At 39.2% G+C, this 25,393-nt stretch overlaps 1 protein-coding gene across 3 annotated transcripts in view; it reads left to right on the top strand.

Annotated features, from left to right (window-relative positions):
• The window catches only part of LOC106747845 (growth factor receptor-bound protein 14-like), a 336,864-nt gene that overhangs the window by 277,910 nt on the left and 33,561 nt on the right, over positions 1–25,393 (top strand). For all 3 annotated transcript variants that reach the window (XM_014625782.1, XM_014625783.1, XM_014625784.1), the window contains one exon: positions 16,207–16,236. In XM_014625782.1, coding sequence (XP_014481268.1) covers positions 16,207–16,236 — 30 coding nt within the window. The remainder of the gene's footprint in view (positions 1–16,206; positions 16,237–25,393) is intronic.

Below are 25,393 nucleotides of genomic sequence, written 5' to 3' on the forward strand. Positions count from 1 at the left end.
GGGGGGGGGGGGGGGGGGGGGGAATAGCGGGACAACCGGGAATATGAATATAGCGTGGAATGAATATGGAAAAAGGGTCGCGATCGCAATCACCCGCGCTGTCGTCTGGCTTTCGGCGGACGGCCGGAGCGAAATCGCGACGGTGTCGGCGCGCGCGGTGCCGGTGGTCCGGTAAGCTCCGGGGTAGATTGATTGTTTTCCGAACGATATGCGGCAGGCTTCATGCACACGTGGGATGTATACAGCGTGTCCCGTGCGAAATTTATCACCTCGATTATCTGGCGGAATGGCGCGCGCGTCCCCAAGGCGGCAAGATGAATGGCGCTCGCGCGCCGGCTTTTCTAAACTGTTTTTCGATACGCTCGTAATGGCGCGTCCGACCCCGCCGACGACGACAATTATCCGATCGCGAATAAGTTTGCGCCGCGATGAAAGGAGCTTTCGGCTGATCCGCGCCGGCTGCGAGCCGTTCCGATGGGGCCGATTTATGGACCTCGGATCGCTCACGTGTCCGACGGAGAGCGCATCGAGACCGCCTCTTTCTTCCTCTTTTGTGCTCGTCGGGCTCACCTCGGCCGATCCGCGATTCGCCGGAATTTCAGACGCGATTTTGCACAATCGGTGAATCAACGACGAACGGAGATATTAGTTGGGTAATCCGCTGAGATCTTCCGTCGAGAGAAATGTTAGAATAGGCTCTGGTCAAAAGTGTGATCGCAACGTTAGATGCATTCGTTTGTTCTTGGCTGATTAATTTCCGAAATATCTTTCGTTAATTTCTCACTAATAACATCCGACGTTGACTTTAGACTTCAGATATACCGGTCACACGGAGGAGAAGGAGAGACTAAATTTTATGCCAACGTAGTGAATAAATAAATAGACAGTGTTGATTTTGGTGGTTATTTCATGAAGAACCGTTGAATATATGTTTATTTCTTCTTAAAATGACATCAGAATGAACTCCTAGAATATCGGACGGCACTTAAGAAGCATATTGTATATTCATTTGCTACGGCAGCATAAAATTTCCTATCCTCCCCGATTGTTTTTTTTTTCTGTACAAAATATTATAATAATAGAGTAAGAGTAGGAACTAACGCCGGATATTATTAGTGAGAAATTAACGAAAAATATTTCGGAAATTAATCAGCTACTAACAAACTTTTGACTCTCTTCAATGATAAACGCAATTTGAGAAAACATTACATAATTTTGATAGTGGTTAATATACATTGCGTGAAGACGCGTAATGATTAAATGCATAATGCTATCATATGCGATCTCGTGTCCAATCCAATAAACCCCATTAATCCACGCATTGCCGATTGATCGAGTAGATCTATCCTTTTCCCGATCATTGATCGACCGATCAATCTAAACTTCTGATGATTCTGAGTAAAAATTATTATTATATTTTTTTTCTTTTATATTCCATCATATTGACTCCTATGTTGCGAGAATCGTAAAAATTCAGGTACAGATATATTATTGCACACTGTTTGCAAAATATATAGTTTTCCAAGCCTGATAAGGCGCGACTCGCGCGGCTGGCAGTGTTAAACACGATAAAAACAAAATAGAGTGAATCTCACTTTAATCTTTCCGGCTTAAAGACACGATCGTGAAAATATCAACGATATTTTATCGCTAAATTAAGCGTCGCGATTTCTTCGCATGTAAATAGAATTCCTCGGTGCGCCTCGAAGCTGCAGTTAAATTCCGAGTGCCGTTGCGATATGCTGTGCGCGCAGGAGAGAGTATATCCTGGAAGTCCGTCTTTCGGGTAAGGTAACGCAAATTCGTGTCGCGACCGATACGCCGGCTTGTTGCGGCCAGACAAACGGAGACGACGACGACGGTTCAGGCAGGAAGCGGCGAAATAAGAGTCACGTTCTGCGGTTTCGTCGCCCGTGTGTGTGTGTTCCTCTTCGTTCTCGCCGCGCCTCGCGATTCGAACAAACAACGGTAGTTTGCAGAAGCGCGAAGCCGTCGCCGCCAGCTTTTACCGCGCTGAAAACTCTCTTCACGGGGTTTCTCTTCCGTTTGCACGCGCATATCGCCGATGCTTCCCGATGAGCCCCGCATGAGGAAATCACGATGGAACTCGGTGTATTTTTAACGACGCCAAGGGAGAAATATTAGTTGAATTGTCTCATATAAAAACACCGAACATGGAAGGATTCCATGGAGGTATTAATTGTAAATATTAATGATGTTTCACCGCAGAATTAAGACCGGTATTGTAATATCTGTTATTCCAAACTTATCTCACGTGAGATACTTGGATCTGAATTTGAAGTTGAGTCTGAATCTCACGGTTGAATTATATATTATATAATGATATGCGTGACATCACGTATTTATAATCGCTATTTAACTTTTATTTTAAGCTGGTTTTTTTTTTTACTTGGAAATGATATCAATTTTTAGGAAGAAAATTATTGATTGCGGTAAAAGTAGACGAATTATATTGCTGGATTTTTTTTTACGCACACGCGTATGCGGTACAACAATTATTTTATCACCGGAATAATGTAAATGAAAATAATTGAGCATATTCAAAGTGTCCCACGAGAAAACCGACAAACTTGTGGTATGTGTTCTGGAAGTTACTCTAAAAAAAATAGTAAAAGAAATTCAGATACGTTATAAATCAATTTGGCTTAATGGTCGAGATATAAGCCCGTATTCTGAATTCTTTGTCGATAAAAATCTCTTAGCCAATCAGACGGTTCCTAAGCCACTTTTAAAGGCATTTTTATCGATAAAAGAAAGTTCAGAATATGAGCCATAGACAAGTTTATTAATATTGTAACGAGACAGTACAATTAATATTGTAGGCGAGACAGACATTTATAACTTTTAGGCCAGTATTATTCTTCTAATAATATTAATATTTGTTCAGAATGTCCATTTTCTGCTTGCAAACATATTGCTTATTGTATGTACCATTGATCGTAGCCAATTAATTCATCTAAGTTTAATGCGAATGCTATCTGTGGTCTTTATTATTCTGTCAACTTACTGTTGACGGGTCTTTGGTTTACTGTCATTATTTACACGAGACTTCAAACAACTGCATAAAAAGAAGTTCAGAACAAGATGTGGTTGTCGTCATCGAAAAATTTGCATTACCGACAAGAATGAAATTTTTCATATCTCGGTATCTGAGCCGATTTGACCTCTGGTGTATTTAAATTTGTTTGCTTAAAACGACTTATATGACACAATTTACAAGTTTGTCGGTGTCCTCGTGGAACGTTCCGAATATTCCTTCAGAATCAATAATGACGCATAATAATTCGGTTAGACACAAAAAGGATTAATTGAAAAATTCATACATAACTCTGAGACCTGTATTAATAATCACTATTTGAAATTGGTCTTATGTGAAATGTGCGAATCTGAATTTAAAGTTAGATCTGCATAGAGAAAGAGTGGGTAAAATAACTATTTGTTAATTATTTTAATCTAATAACAAATAATGAGTCGGTGTCCAATCCATTAGAGGTTTTCGGTAATAATAAATAATCTGTTGTAGTTTAACTTAAATCTGTTAACGACAATAGATAATATTGTACAATGAGAAATGTATCTCCGATATGTTCCTATATGTAATTTTGTGATATTTCTTCATAAAGAATAACACAATCATAGTAAAGACTTTCATTTTCTCTATAAAATTACTGTATAATATATTGAAAAAACATATAACATATTTTTAATGACGTTTTATTTTTCATTTCTTCTTTTGCAATATTTTCTTATGTTGTTTTCTTATCTTGAATAAAGAAATATATGTGGTAAAGATGATACACTCGGTCACATGACGGTTGCAAAGCTTGTTTCTTACATGTTTCAGAACAGACAAAAAATACGACGAACCTATGATTTGTTACGAACATGCACAATAGATGGTTAGACAGCTGTCAAAATTAGACATGTGTATACGTAATTTTGACATATATACATCTACTGTCTGACTATCTACTGCGCATGTTCGTAAATCATAGGTTCGCTTCGTCGTATTTTTTGTGTTCCGAAACATGTAAAAAAAACAGTTGCAACCGTCCTGTGATCGAGTGTACATCATATGTGAATATCATATGCGGGTCCGCATTCATTATATGAATGATGACGCATATATTTGATTTCAAATAATATGATTAATTATATAATAAACAATTTATTTTTGTTCTTGTCTAGGTTTTATTTTTTTTTAAGTTACATATTGTCACAAACTATTTTCTTATCTTTATCTTTTTCTTAAGTAATATTTTTATTTGTATTTTATATTGTGTTATACAAGCATAATAACAAAATAATATACATATAAAGTTTGTGAAAATCATATATTTGTTATATGCATGAAAAAGCTTATTTTTAATTTTCGTCATCTTACATATTGAGATAAGACGGCAAAATTAACATGTGCCCCAAATAATTTAAATTAAACAGAATTCTAATTTATTTATAAATTTTTCAATTTATGCAGGTAACAAACAAGGCTTTAGGTATTTAGAAAAAAAAAAAATTGATCGTCATTTTCACATCACTACGAGAATGAGGAAAAATCAACAAACCTTGAGATTGCCATTTTACCTTCTTTCGCCTATTTCAAAATATTAAATTGCATATTATACGTGACATTGTATTCGCAAACGCTATTCCAGCGAAAAAAACTCGCGTCTTACTTCAAGTCTCAAATCTGATTGTTTTACTTGAGAGACGAGTTTCAAGTAACGATTATTAACTCGAGCCTGAGTGCTCGACAAAAGCAGAATCATCGATGGACGCGCGTATAAAGAAACGCGAATCCCGTCGCCGCGATGTCGCGCTCGCGATGAGAAGAAGTCGCGTTCGCCGGAACTCTCTACGTCGAGACAAATAGAGGTGCAACAGGACCACCACGGACACGATTAATTATCGCGGGGAAAAAGCCGCTCGGGAGGAAGGCGTCTGTTTGCTCGGCTCCTTCGGCAATAAATCAATCGAATTCGCGAGGCAACCGACGGACGTAATGCCAGAGTGCATTTGACGGTGCACTTATCGAACGCGGCGAGATCTCACCGCGCGCGCGCTCGTTTTTCTCGTCCGCGGCCGAGCACTCGTCGCAGTCGGAGCGAGGAAAGGCAAGGGCGGAGTAAAGGCAAAGAGGATTAGATAGAGGCGATGCTAACGTACACAACACCATCTATTTAAAGTGGGCCATATTTAACGCCGCGAAATGCAGCGTCCGCCGGCGATAAACAGCCGGCGCGAAGCATTGGCTCGGAGCTATTAAGGTAGTTGGTTCGTCAAAACATTTTCTTAGGAATCCTTTTAAATTTTACTGCACATTGATGGAAGTGCTATTTACACGCCTGTAAAGTTAGAAAACGATTGACCATTCGAAAGCTGGAGATACTCGCAACTGAAGATGACACTTCTTGTGCGAGTTCATTAAGGTCGTATACTATTTTTACCTTCTATTTTTAATCTTTCCTAAATCACTTTTAGGATTTTAACGAGAAATTATTTTGGTATATCAAGAACTAATACAGATGTACAACATTTCAGAAATTTTGATCGTTTTGATTTGAAGATGTGGCCAAAGGAAATTTACAGTTTATATTAGGAGTATAAAGGAAAGTTATTTTTTTTTAATAACTAGTTACTGTTAGTCTTTATCGATTCGAAAAAGTAACTCGTTCCCGTTATCGTTGCTTTTTTTGAAAAATAACTCGTTATCTTTGCCGTTACTCGAAAAATACAATAAATCGTTACTATTTTCGTTACTTTATTACAAATTCTGGCATATACCTGTTTGTTGAACATAAATTTATTAAAAATAAATTAATGACAAAAAATTACATTTCTAACGTTTTTTTTTTTTAATAAATAAGCAAACTCGTTGAATTTTATCAAAGTTCTTTATTAACTTTTAATAATAGTTGATGCTCCATCGTATCGTCGTGAAAACATCTGTGTGATATTAATACGAAGCTTCTAAACGCTGAACAGTCGCTCTACCGATGCACTACTTGAAGAAATAGTGTGTTGAATTTAATAAAAAGTTTTTTTAATATTTGGATAATCATCCAGTATTTTTATTATAGTATTTTGATTACACTACTAAGTTCAGATTTAACAAAATTCCAAGTCCTCCATTTCGTATTGAAAAGGCTTATTTGTTAGAGAAAAGTAAAAAAACATCGTTAACATCGGATATTTTATCGCTGTTTGGAGAACTTTCTTTTGATAGTATATCTAATAGATCTCCTAAATAACTTGCAACAATATTTCTCTCATTTCTGCTTAATCAATCTAATTTGAATTTCGAATATAAACACATTACAATTACTAATGTCTTTTTTCTTAACATTATGATGAATCTTAATTTAAATATAATTGAATTACGTGACATGATATGTATGATGTTTCTTCATTATTATCAAACGAAGTAACGAATATTGTTTCCTTACTTGCAATTAATAAATATATATATTAATCAGATAAAATAACGATTAAAGTAATTATTCGACTCGTTACCGTTACATAAAAAATACAAATTGTTACAGCTACTATCGAAAAAAATAATGCCGTTAACAAATCGTTACTGAAAAAAGTAACTTCTCATGCAGGAATTATATATAGTCAGTCAATATAAGATACTGGCGCAGTATTGAGCCAGTAGCGAAAACCAGATTTCATGTTGTTGGTACTGGCCAAGTGTGAAAAAAAGTAGTATTTTCAATACTGGTTTTCGTAAGTACTATTTTCCGTACCAAGAATCGGTACTGGGTAATTGTACCATACATAAAAACGGACGTCACGTTTTGGTATTGGCCCAGTATTAAAAAAACACTATCGATACTGACCTTGTACAGTTTCGACACTTTTGTATATGCTAAAAAATATTTATATGCTAATAAAATAGCATGAAAAACTGTACAAATAGTTATGGAAATATATACAGTTTCAATGGGTTAAAGAGTAATAGAGAATCTTGCGGTGTAACATTATACGGGCTATTGTCATTTGATGCTACAAATAGTTATTTTATGCATGTAAAGGCTTGCAAAAAGATTTGATTCCCTAAAGAATGGCCCTAAGTCTTATATACTGGAAGTATATTTTCTTAAGAAGATAAATATTCAAATCTATTTCAATATTCGACTATTCCGATATTCTCTTTAAATTTAATTCTTATTCTTAATTTCAACCAATAATATACTTATCATATAACTTAACTGCAGGTAAGACATTACGATCAGCAAATAATTAATACGAGTAACAGAACTCAAATAAATAAATAAAATAAACTTCTTTCACAAACGTTTTTAACAAACATTTTTAAATAAAAATTCTGTTATTATATTTATCGTCGTTGTGAATTCCAATGGGATCTGGAAATTCAAAACGGGAAGAAAGGGAGAAGTTGTAAGGGCAAGGGCAGCGATTGCGTGTCTAGAAGCGTCAACAGAGATTTAAATTTCCTTTCGGTTTAATAACAAGATTAAACAGAAGTGAACGGATACACATATCAGTATTTACGAGACTTACGGTAAACTCTAAACGCCGACCCGGAGCGCTTTCGATACAGATCACGTTTAACGGCCCTAATAACTTCGACCTTCTCGAATGGCCAGAATATTTTTAGACTTTTATTATTGTAATCTCTCCCCCCCCCCCCTCCTCCCTCCATCGCGCTGAGATTATGTACGCATCATTGATTGACCGGCGACGAAGGTAGGCGATCGGTATTTTTGCCCTTTTTGCTGATTGTTTTGGTATTCCCGCACGTTGCGTATTTTTCCGTGACCACATTGCGCTTCGAGCCGACGAACGATACACACATACATATACAACACGACGTGGAGCGTATGTTCGGTATACATTGCGTTGTGCATGCCTCACCAATTCCTAGATCCCTAGAAAGGTTCACTGTTTTTAGTCTTATACATGTACACATTGTGTTGAAAAAGTGACTCGAATTATAATGGGTCACAGTGGCTCTAATGAATGGTTTTGATGCTTTTATGCAAAACTGAAAACCGTGTATTCGCGGTTTTCTAAAAACGGTAAGGCGTATTATGACGCAACGTGTACTGTTAGTTATCATTGCCGTCGAGTGATGAAATATTTCATCGGTTCTTGCGATATTTAATCGGTCTGTCATCGACATCGTGTTAATTAACACACGTTTCTCGATATTGAATCGTATCCACGCGAATGTCAGCGTTAGCGTCAGTGTGTTAGTGTCAGTGCCACGAGGGAGTATCCGAAGTGCCACGACGGTACAGCCGGGAGCAGGATGCTAAATCAGGGGGAAGTGAAAGGGGGGGGGGAGGAGGAGGATCAGGACGGTGAACGTCGGGGCGCGGGCAGAACGATACATCATGTATCTCCAGGTGTGTCGAATCATTTATTACGCAGAATGCTTCTGATTTTAACGGACGTTTGACGCACCCACGGAGGATGAGGGGGTGTTTGAGTTGAAATATAAGCCTAGATTCATAATCTGTCTCGTCGTCTGACAAATAATATTGGCCAACAAAGGAGGAAGGTCAACAAGGCCGTTTTTGTGCCCTCCTTCGATTTCCGTTAAACAATTTTTCTTTGTGTTGTATGGATCATTAGGAATGTTTTAATTTTCAATCGATATACTCAATTCATCTAATTTAGAAATATTTAGAAATAAATATTAATTAATTTAGAAATATTTATTTTTATATCTTATCAGTGAACCGTGCGAGGCCATTCATGGAAATTTATGATTATGATCAAATGTAATCCTCTAATTGTTATGAGCAATATATCTTACGAAAATTCCCGTACCGTCCTCGAGCGATTTCTTCATTGAAAGAAGGATTTGGTAACAAGTCCCAAAATTTGATTAACATATCGGCACCTCTGCTAGAAAACGGTCACATCTCTGAAATTACCAAATTCGAGTTGTCGCCACAATCGTGTCAGAAAATATTCCTTACACGATTCTGGCAACAACTCGAATTTGATAATTTCAGAGATGTGACCGTTTTCTAGCAGAGGTGCCGATATGCCGATCGAATATTTGATCACCGCAGCCAAATAATTCATCTTCATATACTGTGCGTACGTAGTAGCATAGTTCCGTACACTGTATACACAGTACCGTACATACTGTAATATATATAGCGTATTGTAGTTCCGTATATAATATACATATAGTATATATATATATATATATATATATATATACTATATACTATATACTATATACGGAACTACAAAATACGCTGTATATGCGATACAGGGAGCTAAATTATCTGGTTGCGGTAATCAAACATTTGGTCGGCGTATATTGATCGAGTTTTGATACTCGTCGCCAGATCCTTCTTTCAGTGTCGCTTTGTATGGATACAAAACATCGATCGTAGTTCCTCGATCATTATGCTTTTCTCATCTCTCTCGTAGTGACACACCATCCCAGCGAAGAGAGACAAAATCGCGAGACGCCTTTACGCACCTCTCGTCGTCATCGTGCTCGTACAGAGAGTGCTTTGCTTCCATTTGATCTACCCGAGGTGAACTGGGTCGGAAATCGGAAATTGGGGCGACTTGTACGACGAAAAAGGCGGCCGCGGGGCTGTAGCGTTCTGTAGAATTAATGCGCCCTCCCCTTATTTATAGTTATCGCCATTTAAAGCATATTTCCTGGCCGCTACGACCGCGCGTTGAAAATTTAATGCCTTCCGCTCCTTCCTCCCCTCTCCATTCCCTCCTCCCGCCCACCCCGCAAGGATCCCGCTGCACCGAGAGAGCGACACAATGCGCGCACCGGAGAGAGAACCGTTAATCGCGTCCTTTCGTGCCGCGCCAAAAGCCAACGTAGCGTCGACGCGCGGTGCAACGGTTCCCACCTTTTTTTTTTCCACCATCTTCCTCTCCTTTTTTTTTCCTCTCTCACGCGAGATCTCCTCGCTCACTAGTCATTGTCGTCGTCGTCCTCGTCGTTTTAACCTCCGACTATTAAATTTAGCCAACTCGCGGAATTAATTCGATGATCGCCACCGAGGCGGAGCGGCGGCGCTCGAATACAGTAGTCTGTCTTCTCTGTCCCTTCCCATTTTTTTTTTTTTGGATCTTCTTTATTCTTCATCTCCGCCGGCGTGCGGCCCGTTACGTCACACAAGTGTCACAAATGCGCCGTCGATGCGCGCGCGTACAATTCATTCGTCGTGCATTCGGTGCGTATTCGCGCGGAGGCGGCGGCTCTCGCTGAAATTACCGGGCTGCATAAATTACAGGGAAATTACAGCCACGCGCAAAATACGGTGGGGATTTCTACGGTGTAATTGCACTGTTTTATCCCAAATGATACCGACTAACCGACGACGTTACGCTAAACGCGGACGTTCTGACGTCGCGACGATGTTACCACTTAGGAGCGGTCTGTATTAGCGGGAATTGCCGGGAATTTACCCCCTCCCCCCTCCGCTCTCTTTTTTTCTCCCTTTCCCCTCCTCCTCTTCGTCGCCTCTTGGGCCACTCGTGCGTCGCGTTTCGCCGGTTTGAAGAACACGGACGCGGAGAGCGCATACACGCACGTCACGTTCGCGGCCGGGGGAGAACCTTGCGTAAAGAGCGCTGCAAGCCGCGCGGCGCCATCAGCGCCGTAGTCACGCTCGCTCTTTGTTTCGAGTCGCCCGAGAGGTCGTTGTCCCAATTCCCGGCTCGTATCGATGTCGACGTCGTCGTCGTCGCCGATGGAGATAACAGAGACCGCGATAACTCACGATTTAGCGACGCGCCTCGCGGCGAGCTAATAAATTCCTATGCAGCCAGCTAACACACGCGCTACTCCAGGAAGATCCGCCGATAACAGATGGAAAAATCATCGTTATCCTCCGACTGTTATCTCTCTCTTTCTCTCTCTCTCTCTCTCTCTGTCGCTTCGCTCTCCCTGTCGGACTGGAACTCACAGGACCGAAATCGTAATCCGATATCGTACTTTGCGGAAAGCAAATAACTTTTATTCCGCGTTATTATTAACGCCTCGCGTGCGTGTGTATGCGTTTAATCGCAATAAAGATTTCCCATGTCACCCGTGAGACGCGGATAATTCGCGTTATCACGCGATAAATCGTGGTTGCGTCAGGAATTTTTGGATCGCTCTTCCATTTGCGGGGTTCGGTGATTCTCTCTCTCTCTCTCTCTCTCTTTTCAGATGTATCGAACGTTTGGATAACGCAATTTCGATGCACCTCGCGATGTGCTTCGACGACCGGTCGCGGGCGAGCGAAATGGAAAATGCGCGACCTCAGGTGCGCATCCTCGTAAATAATCTTTGTGCCATCTGTCTTAATAGGCGGCCAGTATTACGGTGGCGCGGTGCCGAATGTGCACCGGTGTGTGTTGCGCGCGCGGCTTGAATAAATAAACAATCCAGCTGTTTTTTTCTCTCCATACATCCATCTATCTATCTCAATCTATCTATCCACCTATATATCTATCTCGCTCGCTCTCCGGCTACGTTTAATATCCCGCGAGGCGGCGTGCATATGCAACGGCCGCGCGACCGAATGTCACGGTTTCGGACATACGTGTCGCATGGAAAATGGAAAATCGCATAAATAAATATAAATGCGTCATTGATTCGTTCACGGACAATCCCGTGACGCGTCCGAGTTTATACGACCGTCGCGAGCTCTCTCTCTCTCTCTCTCTCTCTCTCTTCAAGTAAGATAAATGTTGCGCGGTATAAAGTCACTCCGTTCCGTCTGAAAAATGTACACACGCATTTGCAACGCGCGCGCGCGCGCGTGTGTGTGTGTGTGTGTGTGCACGTCAAGTGAATAAAAAGGAAGAGCAGTGCGGCGTATTTGTAGTAAGTCTCCGCGAAGCTAAATTAATCGGTGCGGACGTGAAAATCCCGGGAGGCCCCGAGAAATTGGCTCGAATACTTGACCCCGATACTTTTCGCGTGTTGTTTCCGATGTTATGTAACAATCCGATGCAGAAATTTATTCCACCGATCGGTGCGACCCACAACTACGGTATTATTGACAGAGACAACGCTATGAAGATGTCAAAGCCGTGCTTCGGACGAAGACCCCCGAGTGGAAGCGAACGTGCAACGTGAAAAACGTGTCTCGAGAACACAAATACACTGATTCCCGCTATTATCTCCCATTGAGAGCGTAAAAAGCCGTCGTTTAAAGTCAGCCGTCCGGCGGAAAACGCGAGAGGGAAACGCGACGCTTTGTCGAGCGTCGCGCGAGATTCCACCTTCGGTTCGGGCTTGCCGGGAGAGAGGAAGGGTAGGAGGGGGGGGGGGGTGCATTCAGCGAGAGTCNGGTTTCTTACGTTTGCAAATTTTAAGCGTCAGTCCGGCTCTTTGACGCCTTTTACGATCGGCGCAAAGGGAGTTTTTCCGTTCTTCCCGTCGTTAGAGCCGCACGGACGAGAGAGAGAGAGAGAGAGAGAGAAAGAGAGACGGGGCGAGCATGTATATACATATATATCTGCGTATACATACATATACATATATATATATATATGTATCTGCGACGGCGCTCGTTTTTACTGCCTCGGCATTCACTCGTTTCTCACGCGAGAGATTACGAAACGACCGTCGTCGACGTCGCTGCCCCGTTTTGCTAATTCAAGCCAGACGGCAGCCGGCCGATTTTCCGTCGGCGACGCTATTCGGAATATAAAAAGACCTCGAGGCAACGAGGTTCTGTGTTCGCGCGCGGAGCAGACAGACGCAGTGAATTACCGCCGAAGGCTTTTTCGTGCGAGGAGGTAACGCAGTTATATATTAATTCCAGAATTGGACACGCGGCTGACATCTGTCAAGCGATCGTCCTCTTCGATATCTCGCCGCGACTACGACGAGAAATTCACGCGATTTAAGCGAGACGTAGTAGCCGACGTGTCACGCGAAAAAATTCAGTTCAGAGGAAATTTCGTAGGTTTCGGTCTCGACGAGGATATGCGCGCGCGATGGCGCACACGGTGCGCCCATGCGACCGCTCGCGTATCCCACCCCGAAACTTCATCGCGCTCAGGGTTTGTCGCAGTCGCATTGCTCGAAAGTGAAGAAACGATATGTTGTAAAAATTAGGTTGTCGAGGAAAGATTGCTAATATTCTATAAAAAGAATAAAGGAAAGGTCAGTAGTACAATAATATATCACGTTTGTCCGACTTTGCACTACTTAATTTTTTCTACAGAGTTTATTATAGATAAGAATCAGGTTATATTTCCAACAATGAAAAATGACACGAAAGAAGGAATTCGCGATGTTTGTGCTTCTGTGACTCTACAAGTGTTAATTAATGTATGAGAAAATGTTGAAGAAAGATTTAACAAATGGTTGAAAGTGAATGGACTACATTTGGAACGTATATTGTAACATTTATTACAAGATTTATTAGAAGATTGATTAAAAAATGAATAAAGTAATTTTGTATTAACATGCATGGTCTTCAAGTCACTGAAAAATATTTTCCGTCATCACTTTTTAACCAAGCGAAAGATAAAATATTTTTTTCATGAATATATTGTCACATTTAACAAGATCTATCAAAAAATGTAAAAAAAATGTAAAAATTTACATATTATTTCGTTAAAAAAAATAGAATGTCGTCTCTTTTGCTTCTTTGTGGAGTGTGATTAGCGGCGGCACCCTGTTATGTAAAAGGCCCCAACAAACCATAAAAACTGCGAAAAAAGTTTCTCGCTACTTGTAATAATTTCGGAGAAAACACTTTGTAACATTTTATGTAATACACTCTGTATATTATGTTTAGACATTTTAGTCCTTGTATATTCGGGCCTTTTTCAATTGAAAATTAATAGAAACGACTAAAAAAATTTGGATATAATGGAGTAACTAGATATTTACGCCGCAGAAGTCAGAAAGAATAGAAAGAATGGGAGTAATTTATTCACAATCACTCTATTACATGTCTTTATGTTATGTTAATATTGTGTTATGACTTCAGTTTTTTATTGTTAATATTAACGAATATGACGAAATCATCGTGAATTGAGTCGATTTCTCAATATAGTGAATATTGCAATCATATATTACGATCTGCTTAAAATGATTATTGTAGGGAATGTAAAAAGCTTAATGATTATTATGCGATATATAAATGTAAAGGAATATTAAAGAATGGAATATAGCAAAATACATACAAGTGCTCAGCTCTTGTATTCTTAGTTGAGCTTAATGTCTTATATATCCCNATCATTTTCCGTCTTATTTATAAGTATTATTTGTAAATTCTGTATAAGCCATATATTCTACCTATGAATAGTCGTATATTCCATTCCTATGGGATGTATGGCAAAAATACAAGTTTCTACAAATTCTTCTGTTAAATATAAAAAGTAAATATTTTGCATTTCCAATTTTTGTATAATTCATTTGCCTTAAACATAATAAATAATACTTCATAAATTAAGTTTTCTTTAGGTATATACCGGAGTTATTCTATATGTGTTGAGATTTAAATTAAATAATATTATAATTAAAATAATATTATTTTATATTGCACTGTTTTTTTGACATTTGTAACAATAATACATAAACTTTATTAAATCTCCTTTTTTTTTTTAATATATTGTCATTAAATATTATATAACTGCAAGAAAATAGACTACAGAATTATTAATACAGAATTATTAATATATTTATCATCATCAGAGTGTGACTTACAGAGAGATTGTGAAGTTCAGGTCGTATTTTCAGTAGCGCATCAAAAGACGGGCTACTCATAAATTTAGTATTTATTAAACAAAATTTTATATTATATTTTTTATATTTTTATTTCATTGCCTAAATAATAAGTGTTAAATTGATGTTAAGTTGAAAATTGAAAAAAATATATATGTATACAGACAGTATTATATACAAATATGAAAATATTACTTTTCTTTTATTTTTTTATCAGTGCTATATTTATGCATTAGTTGATCTAATAGAGATGTACAATAATAAAAAGAGATACATAAGCGTTTAAATATGTATTTACATACATTTGTGTATTTCGAGTATTATAAATTATGAACTTAACATTACTATATTTTAAAAGCAAAACAAGTCAATAAGCAAGTTTAAAAACAAAATAGTCAATAATTCTGAAATTTGTGTATAATATATGCATATTAGTTTTTAATATTATATTATAGTTTTTCGTCCTGATCTCCTATTTTTAATATCAAAGATATTAAAAATAGCATGTTTATGCTCAAGGAATATGCGTAAAAAATGTCAACTTTAATTGCAAATTTTCCAGTTCTTAAACGATCAATCTCTTTTTAATTGCACGAGGAATTAGACAATATTTCGATACATACGTAATGCAAGTTTTTCATCGAATTCTTATCAAACTCACTTCACCTTATAGCCTTCTTAAGTTTCGCGATGAGACAATAGAACAGTAGAAAAAAGTTGAAAGAAACTCAGATTTTGCCGGAAACAAAAACGTGAGGGTTATCGTCTCGGGATCTTCGACGCAGCTGCAATTATGCAGCCACGAGCTAAAGCAGCCGCAAATTTATTGACGCATTTGCCCGAAATTAGACGGAGTCTCCGGTGTTTGCGTGCAAAATGCACCAAAGCGCTGGAATATTTCCGAATGCGGGAGTCTTGTATACGAGAGGACTCTGTCCACCAAGTATTCGTGTAACGCAACTATTCGAGCACTTCGTAATCATAGTGCGTGCGTCGTTTGCGGCCTGCACGAGAGATCGGATACGCATGCGATGCGGCGGCCGCTCGTTCTCGCGGACGAGCCAGAGAAAGTACGGGACGAAAGGAGTGAGAAAGAGACGAATACACGACGACGACGCTTTCCAATAATTTCTGCACTTTGTTGTAAATTCCCCCGCTAATTCGTGGTATTTTCTCGCTGTATTTTATGAGCGGCTACCGGCTTTGCCTCGGGAATTGTTTCCAGGAATTCTCCGTACGCTGTTAAATTACTGTACTTTCACATAATATGTGTGCGGTGGATTTTAGCCGCGCCGCTCTTCGAAGCCGAAGCCCCGAGTTTTCTCGTCGGAATTTTGCGCCGCTCCCGAGGGAATTTTATTTTCGAACCTAATTTCTTTCAATTACACCCGACGTTTTTCATCTCTCTCGGCCGTCGTCGTCGTAATCGTCGTCGCCCGTAGGATAAACAGACCCAAACTCACGAAGAACGTTCTCTCTTTCTGTTTCAGGCTACCGCTACACCGCCGAAACGACCACCGGTGAGTACGCAAAAATCATTTTTCACGACAATCCGTTTCCCGTGATTTTCTCTTCCCCTTTAATTCAATGACGGTGCCGGCGCTCGTCGATATTGAGAATCAGAATTACGTACGTGCAGGCAACTTTTGTTGAATAATACAGTATATACTGCTGTCTTGAATAATACAGCATAATTCACTGGACTTGTATTACGCGCGACTAAAATATACCTATACCGGAGCTAAAATTTATAACAACAATAAACAATTAGTTAAATCAGATTTTTTTTTTCATCTGTTTATTTAGAAATTTATCACACGTACGTAGAAAAAAATAGCATCTTACTATTAGGAATAGTGAATAATCAGTTCACTTTCTTCTTTTTAAATAATAGTTATTTTTAATAAATAATTTTTTTTCTTGATAATAGTCTTAAAATATACTCGTCACAAATCTGAAAAAAGCTCATTATATATTCAAAAGAATTTATTCTTTTGTCAAGGATATTATAAACTTTATTGAAAAAAAGTTAAATTTGGTTAATTCGAATAAGCACAAACCGAAGTTTGTTTTAATTTAATATTCTTGATTAAAATACTAAATTTATTAGGATTTAGAGCATATTTTAAATAAATTTGATTATGATTATATTTATGATATGATTGCTTATGATTGAGCTTATGATAGATTTGTGAATATTATGTAAACCTGCGAAATACTTGAAACAAGTAATATTTATTTGAATGCAGTATAGAGTGCGGCATTTAAATTGAGATACCTTAATATAAAAAATATAAAGCAAAATAGAAAGAAATGTTTCAGACGAAGGTTGTCGAGTTTGCAGGGAGACATATTTTGGTGATCTTAACTGCGTTGTATCGTCAATAATTCACAGTTAACTTCATTTTTTTTAACGGATTATATTATTTTTTTTAGTATAAATTGCGCGCGATTTCTTTGTTCATTCGTATAAAAATATTAAGATGAGATAATCGAAAAGTGGATATTTTGTGAGATATTTTATTTTTTATTCTGACATTTTCCAATATAGGATATAAAATATTTTATGAAGTATTTATTTTTCAATAATTATTACCTTAATATTTCTCATATATAAAAATATTAGAAAAATCAATTACTGATATTTATTATTGCATATTGATGCATTGATATATTTGCAAAATGCAGTGAATTATTTTTCAATATCTTTCTATATTCGTTCATAGCGCCGATTCCATCTGTCATTCTATATATAAAAATGTTAAGGTGATGTTATCGAAAAGTGAATCGAATATTTTATAAAATATTTCATATCTTGTATTAAAAAATTGATACTTTATGAGATATTTCATATCTTATATTGAAAAATATTGAGTGAAAAGTGAAATATTTCACCAAGTATTCATTCTTCGATGATCTCACTATAATATTTTTATACTATAGTGGATGACAGCAGACAGTAGATTACGCGTGTCCACTTGAAAATGTTCGATTAGACTTCGATTGGAACACAATATCTTTGAGAGAGATGTAAGAAGGGAGCTAAAAAGTACATACAATAAAAAATAAAATTGTCGAAAATTCTAGACGGCGAAATCTGATCTGAGAACGTCTTGCGCGTTCTGCGAACAAAAATAATATTTTTCCCAAAATGGCGGGGTTTTTTCCGGAGAAAAAAAGAAAACGAGGGAAAAAACTGGGTTTCTTTCTCAGAGGTAACTTTTCCGGAAATTTAAGAACACTACACTGTACGCTTATACAGAGAACAGCAGAAAGAGACGGGATATCCGTTGCATTTGTGACGCGGACCACGGTTTCTGGGCAGCGATGTGCGGTCGTTGCGGTTGTAATCGTGTCGTTTGCGTTGCTCTCTAAACTTCCCATGCTGCTTTAAAAGTGTCCCGACGTTACACGTATGTTCTAGCCGGGTAAGACCCCGCTGTCGTAGTTTTTCGGTTCGTGAATGTCTCTTTATCTTCGAGAGAAAATTCTCTGCGTGTCAGCGTTCTCGCGACGTGTGCGCAGATGGTGTCGCTAAACGACGTGTCCCTCACCGATGAGGACGGGCGAGATGCGAATGATAAAAGCGAAATTAATGTGTCGCGATAACGACAAAGTGCCTCGAGGTGAGAGACATTGAGACGTGTTCGCTTCCAAAACCGGTCGTCTTCAGGAATTTACGATCGCGTCGAAGCGCGCGTGTGAAAGCAGCACGCAGTGCCGCCGTCGAATCGATCGCGCCACCGTCAGGATTTGCATACGCCATTTTTAATTCTACATATATATATAAAACTCGCCGCCACCGTCGAAACCACCGACGTTAATATCGTAAATAAACGCCAGACGAGATACAAATATTGGCCGGTGAGAGTTCGAGCGGGAAAGCAGGGTGCGAGGAGGGAGGGAAGAGGAGGCAACGCCGAGGTATTCGAGCGCCCTTGATAGCCCATTAACGACCATCGCGCGTCTACGGGGGTGGCCCGTAAAACAAGAGCCGCATCTCACCGTTGCAGCGGCCTGGATTCGCGGCCAGAAGGTACTTAACGCCGTAGTGACGAGTTATTGTCGGCGTATGAGCGCCGACGAAAAGCCATATTGCGGTTCGCGACCCCCCAAACGGAGTTTAATGAGTCGAGCGTTCTAGCGCTTCGCTCATTGACGGCCGGAAGAACGCTACCGGGAGAACGAGATAGCTAGATTTATTCACCTTGGGGGGGTAAAACTCCCCCTCTCATGCGCGATAAATACACACTCAAACGATAAACTTACAAATAACGCGCTAAGAATATGCAGAATATACCAAACTATACGGAAGGGAAAGCTTATTCCGATTTACCTAAAAAAAATGAACGGGATCAACGCCTGTTAGTTAAAGGAAAGCATTTCCGGTTCTTTACACTGTATCGAGAGAAAAATATAGTTTTTTTCGGGGACAACGGTATTCTATTTTCATTTCAACCAGAAAAATAGCCGGGGGAACTATTTTTCTGGTAAATGTTATTACAGTGTTAATGACAACAACCTCTTACGTGCACGTCGCTATTACTATTTTCACGGCTAAGATCAGAAAGGGATATTATTGTCTCCGAAGATAACGATATTTCTCTTAGTGTAGAAGTTACGTATAGCTAAAACTATAAGACAAATCGCAGTGATCATTTCGCTGGGCTGATAATAAATGAATGCCTACGCTTAAGCGAGAAAGAAAGAGGGAGGAAAGAGGGAGCCGAGCGATCGAGCGAGTGAAATACGCGCGCAGGTTGGGCGACGACGGTTCTGGCTTTTTAACTATCCGCCGTGAGAACGAACGGGGCACGGAACCGCCATTAGTGCGGAAGTTTTCCAACGGCCTGTCAGTCCGTTTTCGCCGGCGCCCTTCGTTTTATCCCGGAAAAACGGCCGCGACGATTACGCCTCTTCCGCCGGATTCTCGTCGGCGCGAAACTTTTCGCAGACCCGACGAATCGCCACCGAGTCGACGCGACGCCAGCACCGCCGGAGGCAGACGCGATCGTTTCCTCCCGGTTTTGCGATGAGCGCGGGATAGACGTCTCTCGCAACGGGCGAAACGCGATCGCAACAAGTGCGGCGCATCCTCCTTTATCGCTCGCATGACGGACATATCGCGCGAGCTCATTCGAGTCGAAATTTCGACGCTACACCGGTTTGACGGACGTTCGTAAGGCAGAGTGCCGGATTTTCAATGGCAATATTAAGGGGCTCCTCTATAAGTTTATTATTTACCGAAGAAATTACTTCCCTATGACTTTAGCTAACTATCTAAACGATAAATGTTAATTTCGTGCGCGAAAATATTACGAGTGTACATGCAATATAATAATACAAGTGCGGGGATATTTATTTTTCATTTTTCTTATTAATGTTTTGTTTAGTTAGTTGAGCTAAGTAGAGGTACACACGTAATAAAAAGTGATATATAAATATCTAAATACGTGTATATGTATCGTGAGTATTACTATAAACTGTAAATTTCTTATAGCTATATTTTCAAAACAAAACGGTCAATAATTCCGAAATTTGTGTGCAATGTCCCTTTATTAGCCTTTAATGTCATAGTGGTTTTTCATTGAAATCTGAAATGCGATTTAAAAGTATTGAGACGGTTAGGACAACCGAGGAAATAATAAGGGTATACAGCCGAATGAATCTCTGATGTATTTGTATTACACAATTTAACTGAACTATTACAAAGATTTTTTTTATATAACATACAACGTGCCACGCACGAAAAAGAACGTACGGAGAGTATCAAGTGTTGGCAGTTCGGTGAACGGATGGAGATATCGATCCGCGAGATAGCTCTTTTCTCACTGATATCAATGATCGATAGGAGAATATGCGATGTATCTTACAAAAAGAAATTAAAAACGGAAGTTGAACATAAGACAGTGAACTGAAGGAATATGTATAAAAATACATGCAAAAAATAACATCTTCAGTTGCGAATATCTTAGCTTCAGAATAGTCAATTGTTTTCTGACATTACAGGCATGTAGATAGTATTTCAATGTAGATAAAGTTTAACATTAAAACTGACGATCAACGTACTTTATCTTTCTACCAGAGCAGTTTAAATAAGATTTTGGAAAAAATACAATAATGTAGTAATGCAAAAGAAAGAAGATTTATTCGTTTACACGTTGCGATAAAAATTACGGTTAATCTCAGAGAATGCACCATTAGAAATTGGAATAACTTTTATAAGAGAAAAATTGCAAACCGGTCATTCTGTCCGCTTTGATAGTTTTAGTATTAAAGAGCTTCCTAAGAAAATAGTTTGGTGAACCAACTACTTTAAGGATAGTTTGCATCTACTTAGATGACCTTTAGCCAAATGAAAACTCCTTTGACGATGCTACCACATCCCTAGTAGAAATTTAAAAAAATGTCTGTTCATGAGACAGTAAATTTGTGCCTAACGTCGCTACTCGGTAATATAACACTCACTTCTTCTATGCACAGAAAAATACATACCGCATTTGAGTAAATATTCTAGTACAAATAATTCGTAAGTTTATATATCAGCAAATATATCATAACTTCAACCATAAGCAACAAATTTATTCAAAAAATATATTCTGAATTCTAGTATGTTTAGTATTTTAATCAAGAAGATTAAATTAAAGCAAACTTCGGTTTGCTTATTCAAATTGGCCCAATTTAGTTATTTTTCAATAAAGTTTAATAATATTTTTGAAAGGAGAATATATAAAAAATATTTTTTGACGATAGCTATTATTTGAAAGAAGAAAAATAAACTGAATAGTCGCTTCTCTTAGCAGTAGAATAATATCTTTCTTTATGTAGTGGCTAGATAATAGCTAAACGAATAAGTTGGCTGATAGTTAAACGAACGAAATTACAGTCACGAGAGGAAAAATCGTTACCATTTATCAGGCAATAACACTCATCTATGCCGTTTTAAGATTTTCGTCAAGTAACGTATCCTCAATTTTGATTTGCTACCTCGTTTTTAAATACTAGTGATGGGTATATAGTAGCTAGATATATATATTTTAAAACAGACAGTGCTACATATTTACTCATATCATATTTAATATGCAATAACTAGACAATAGTTGGATCACGAAACCGATTCTATATTTTAGTGAATAATCTGCCCAATAACGAACTGGTAATGAGCTAGAAAATTTAATCGAGCTTATAGCAGCTAGCCATTAGTTTTTGATTCAAATGGACTATATATTACTCGGGTTTCTACTTGCGTCATTAATTTCTTACTCTTCTTTCTTTTAAACTTTCAATTCTAAAGATTAAATTTCAACCTTAAACAACCTATTTTGACGTTAATTTTGACGCTGTCATAAAAACGAAAATATAAGATATCATCAAGGTCAAAGAGTAGGAGTAAATTATAGAATTGTACAGAATATTACTTTATAATATTTCATAATCAGAATATAATCAACATAATGTTACATTATACATTCTTCTGTGTAGAATTAACATTATACACCGGACGTATAACGTAATTTATTATGTTAATTATAGAAATTATTAGAATTTAAATTGAATCTATTTTGTTTAGTTTCTGCTGCATTGTACAATTAAATGTTTAACTTTTAAGGCGCCAAAATTTCCAACCGAGCAGTCCCGAAATGCGAATCTGCCTACGAAAGATCTACACGGCCGAACGATTTATCTTAGAACAGAGCTCGGCAACGTCTGCACATTTTGCCCAATTTTCAGCTCGCTCTGTCTAGCGTTATTCCCCCTTACGTCTTTCTCCCGCGCGTGGCCCGCGAGTCGCGCAAAACTCAATAACGTACGACGCATGAATTTATTGTAAGGGGAATAGCGCTAGGCGGAGCGAGCGCCCTGAAAATTGAGCAGAGTGTGCAGATTTTGCCGAGTTGTCTTAGAAATTAATTCATTGTCACGAGAGAGAGAGAGAGAGAGGAGCGTTTCGCCGTACTACACATTTTTCTATTTCACCGCACTAATTTACAGATTATTTCGGGCGAATAATTCTACAAAACAGTCCTGTTCTTGTAAATTATACGTTTTTAATTTTTACAAATTATACATCTTGCGGTGAGAGCCAACGAGAGAAATATTGAAAGCTTCAAGCGTGTCTTATAGGCGTCCCGACGAGGCGAGATTCCCCAATTATTTCGCGCGTTGCATTATTCCCCGAATAACGACAAATCCATCATTATTATCCGCGCGTTCGCGCTCTTGATTTCTCTGTTCTATTCCCGACGCACGGAGAGCGGCGGTTGCCGACCGACGAAACTTCATAATTCATTCGTAGAGAGAGAGAGAGAGAGAGAGAGAGGGAGAAAAAAGGAGACCGGGGGGAACATCGAAATTAGAAATGTCTGCGATGTATGTCTGTGATCAGTTAGGCGTTATTTCGGAGCAACGTGTCGTCGTGTCTCCGGGCAAACGCGTGCGCGCGCGCGCGCACCGGCTTAATCCATTCCGTTTAACATCGTGCCATCACGGCTGGCAGCAAGTGGCAACGGTATAAAGCCGGTGTTAATATTTGATTTGCTGGTTGCTGGGCGGCAATGCGCATGCCCGCTACACCGACTATCTTCGACACCCTCCGCTGTTTCCTCCCTCTTAAATCTTGCCTACTCTTGCCTATCCTCCCTTCCCTCCTCTCTCTCTCACTTATTCACTCACTCACTCACTCACATAATTCCCTTCGGGAGGAACGGTCCTCCGGTATTTACGTATCTGTCAGTAGCTCTTAATGGACAGGATTTATAGCGCGTTGCCCGTTAAAATCGCGTCCTTATATCACGGATAAGAATTATCGCGCGTTCAAGCGCGATCCGTTACGCGGTGCAAGTTCAACGACTCGCGTTGAACGAGAGAGAGAGGGCGTTCTGAGAGAGGGAAGAGGAGAGAGGAGACGGAGGTGAAGAACGGAGATATTTTATTTCGGATAATTTTGGCCGCGTTGCTAACGTCTGCGCGCTCGGATCCGAGCGATAATTTCGATGCAGTTCGCGAGCGAGAGAAGAGGAACACGTGACATCGGAAATTGTCGATCGGAGGTCTCTTCGCGATTCTGAGCTTGCTATTCTCGTCCGTTCCAGCGCAACGCCGCCGGCCTAAGAGGGTTAAACGTTCGCCGTCCGGAACTTTTTCTTACATTTATAAAGCGCGAATATCGATTGGCCTGCGGCCGCGCGTACCGACGTGGTGAATCCGCCAATCGCATTTTTAACGGAGATTTATTAATGCTCCGCGCGCGCTCCTCGCGACGCTAAAGCGTCCATACACCGTCGTACGCCGGTGTGTGTAACTTTCCCTTTACCTACTTGCCCGGCACTTTGCCATACAAAATGCATCACGGTGCATTTGTTGCACCACGTCGATCAGTAATGTGTCATTGTTCACTTTCCCGCGCTCTCGCAGGCTATAACGTCGGCCGATGTTGCCGAGTAAGGCAGCCTCGTCGTTACGCCGCTCTCGGCTAAAGCCAAACATTTCGACGCGCCGATTCGGAAACCTTCCGTGAACCTCCCCCGGACTTTTCCACTCCTTTATCGAACGTAGATATTTCACGCGACATGTTCTATTTTATTTACATTCACACCGTCTCTCTGTTACGATCGAGATACGGATAGAATGGATTCTTAAGAGCCTAATTGCCGCGGCTATTGTAGCGACAAGTCTAATATTCGTCAGGCTGAGGCGGCATTTTTTGCAATATGGCAAGTTGAGTCACAAGTGGAATCGACAAAATGATATATTGATTAATTTAGCATTTTCAGGAAGTTTTAACGGGGGTTATGTATATGAAGATAATCGGGACTCGGGATTAATTTAACATCGAAGGCGGAGTTATCGCGGATGCGTTTGTCTGGGAAATAACCTGTCATTATGCAAGGTGTCCGAAACTTTTCTCGGGCTCCGTGGTGTGCACGATGGAACAGATGAAACTGAACAGAAAAGTCATGTACCATTTTGCAAAATTTGCAATAGTTAATGAGGAATTAATTAATCTGTACAAGCTATTGAACGCACGGGAAGTGGTAAGCCGAACTTTGTATAAAGAAAAACGACTTATTTCTGAAGATCTAGCAACGATGAGCGTATCAACCGATTCCGGAGAGGCGGAGCAACGCAGCGAACAGCAAGCGGCATGTAACATAAGGCTGCGTGCCGTAAAGAAACATGCCTCTCGCTATCAGTTGTTACCCATCGTTGCTGGGAACATTTCGGAAATGTCTTTTTTTTTTTGTTATATGTTAACTTATCCAAAGATAAACCTAGAGAAATAAAAGTAAATGTTACTTTTATGCTTAAATGGCCTTAGTTATTCTCAGAGTTTGACAAGAAATGTCACTTTTGATGTCTGAAAGGTCACATTTTATAACCCTTTCTACCAAGAAACAGTCACTGTTTTATTTTTTTTGCTCCGGTGACTAAGATGGCAGTGCTGGTTTTTGAGCCTAGTTTTTAGAAATGCTAATTCTCAAGTATTTAAAAATAGAATTATTTGCAAAGAAATATGTAATAATTGTCATAAGAATATCACATATATTTGATAGAGAAATGTTTCTGATTTGCAACTGTGCGCATAAATTTTAATTTTATATCTTCAGAACCCAAGAAACAAAATGGTATATCGATTTTGGTGGCTCGTCCTTTAATATAATACACATGAATTACATA

Source organism: Dinoponera quadriceps, unplaced genomic scaffold, assembly GCF_001313825.1.
Source record: "Dinoponera quadriceps isolate SergipeBrazil2010 unplaced genomic scaffold, ASM131382v1 scaffold2503, whole genome shotgun sequence".
Classification (NCBI taxonomy): domain Eukaryota; kingdom Metazoa; phylum Arthropoda; class Insecta; order Hymenoptera; family Formicidae; genus Dinoponera; species Dinoponera quadriceps.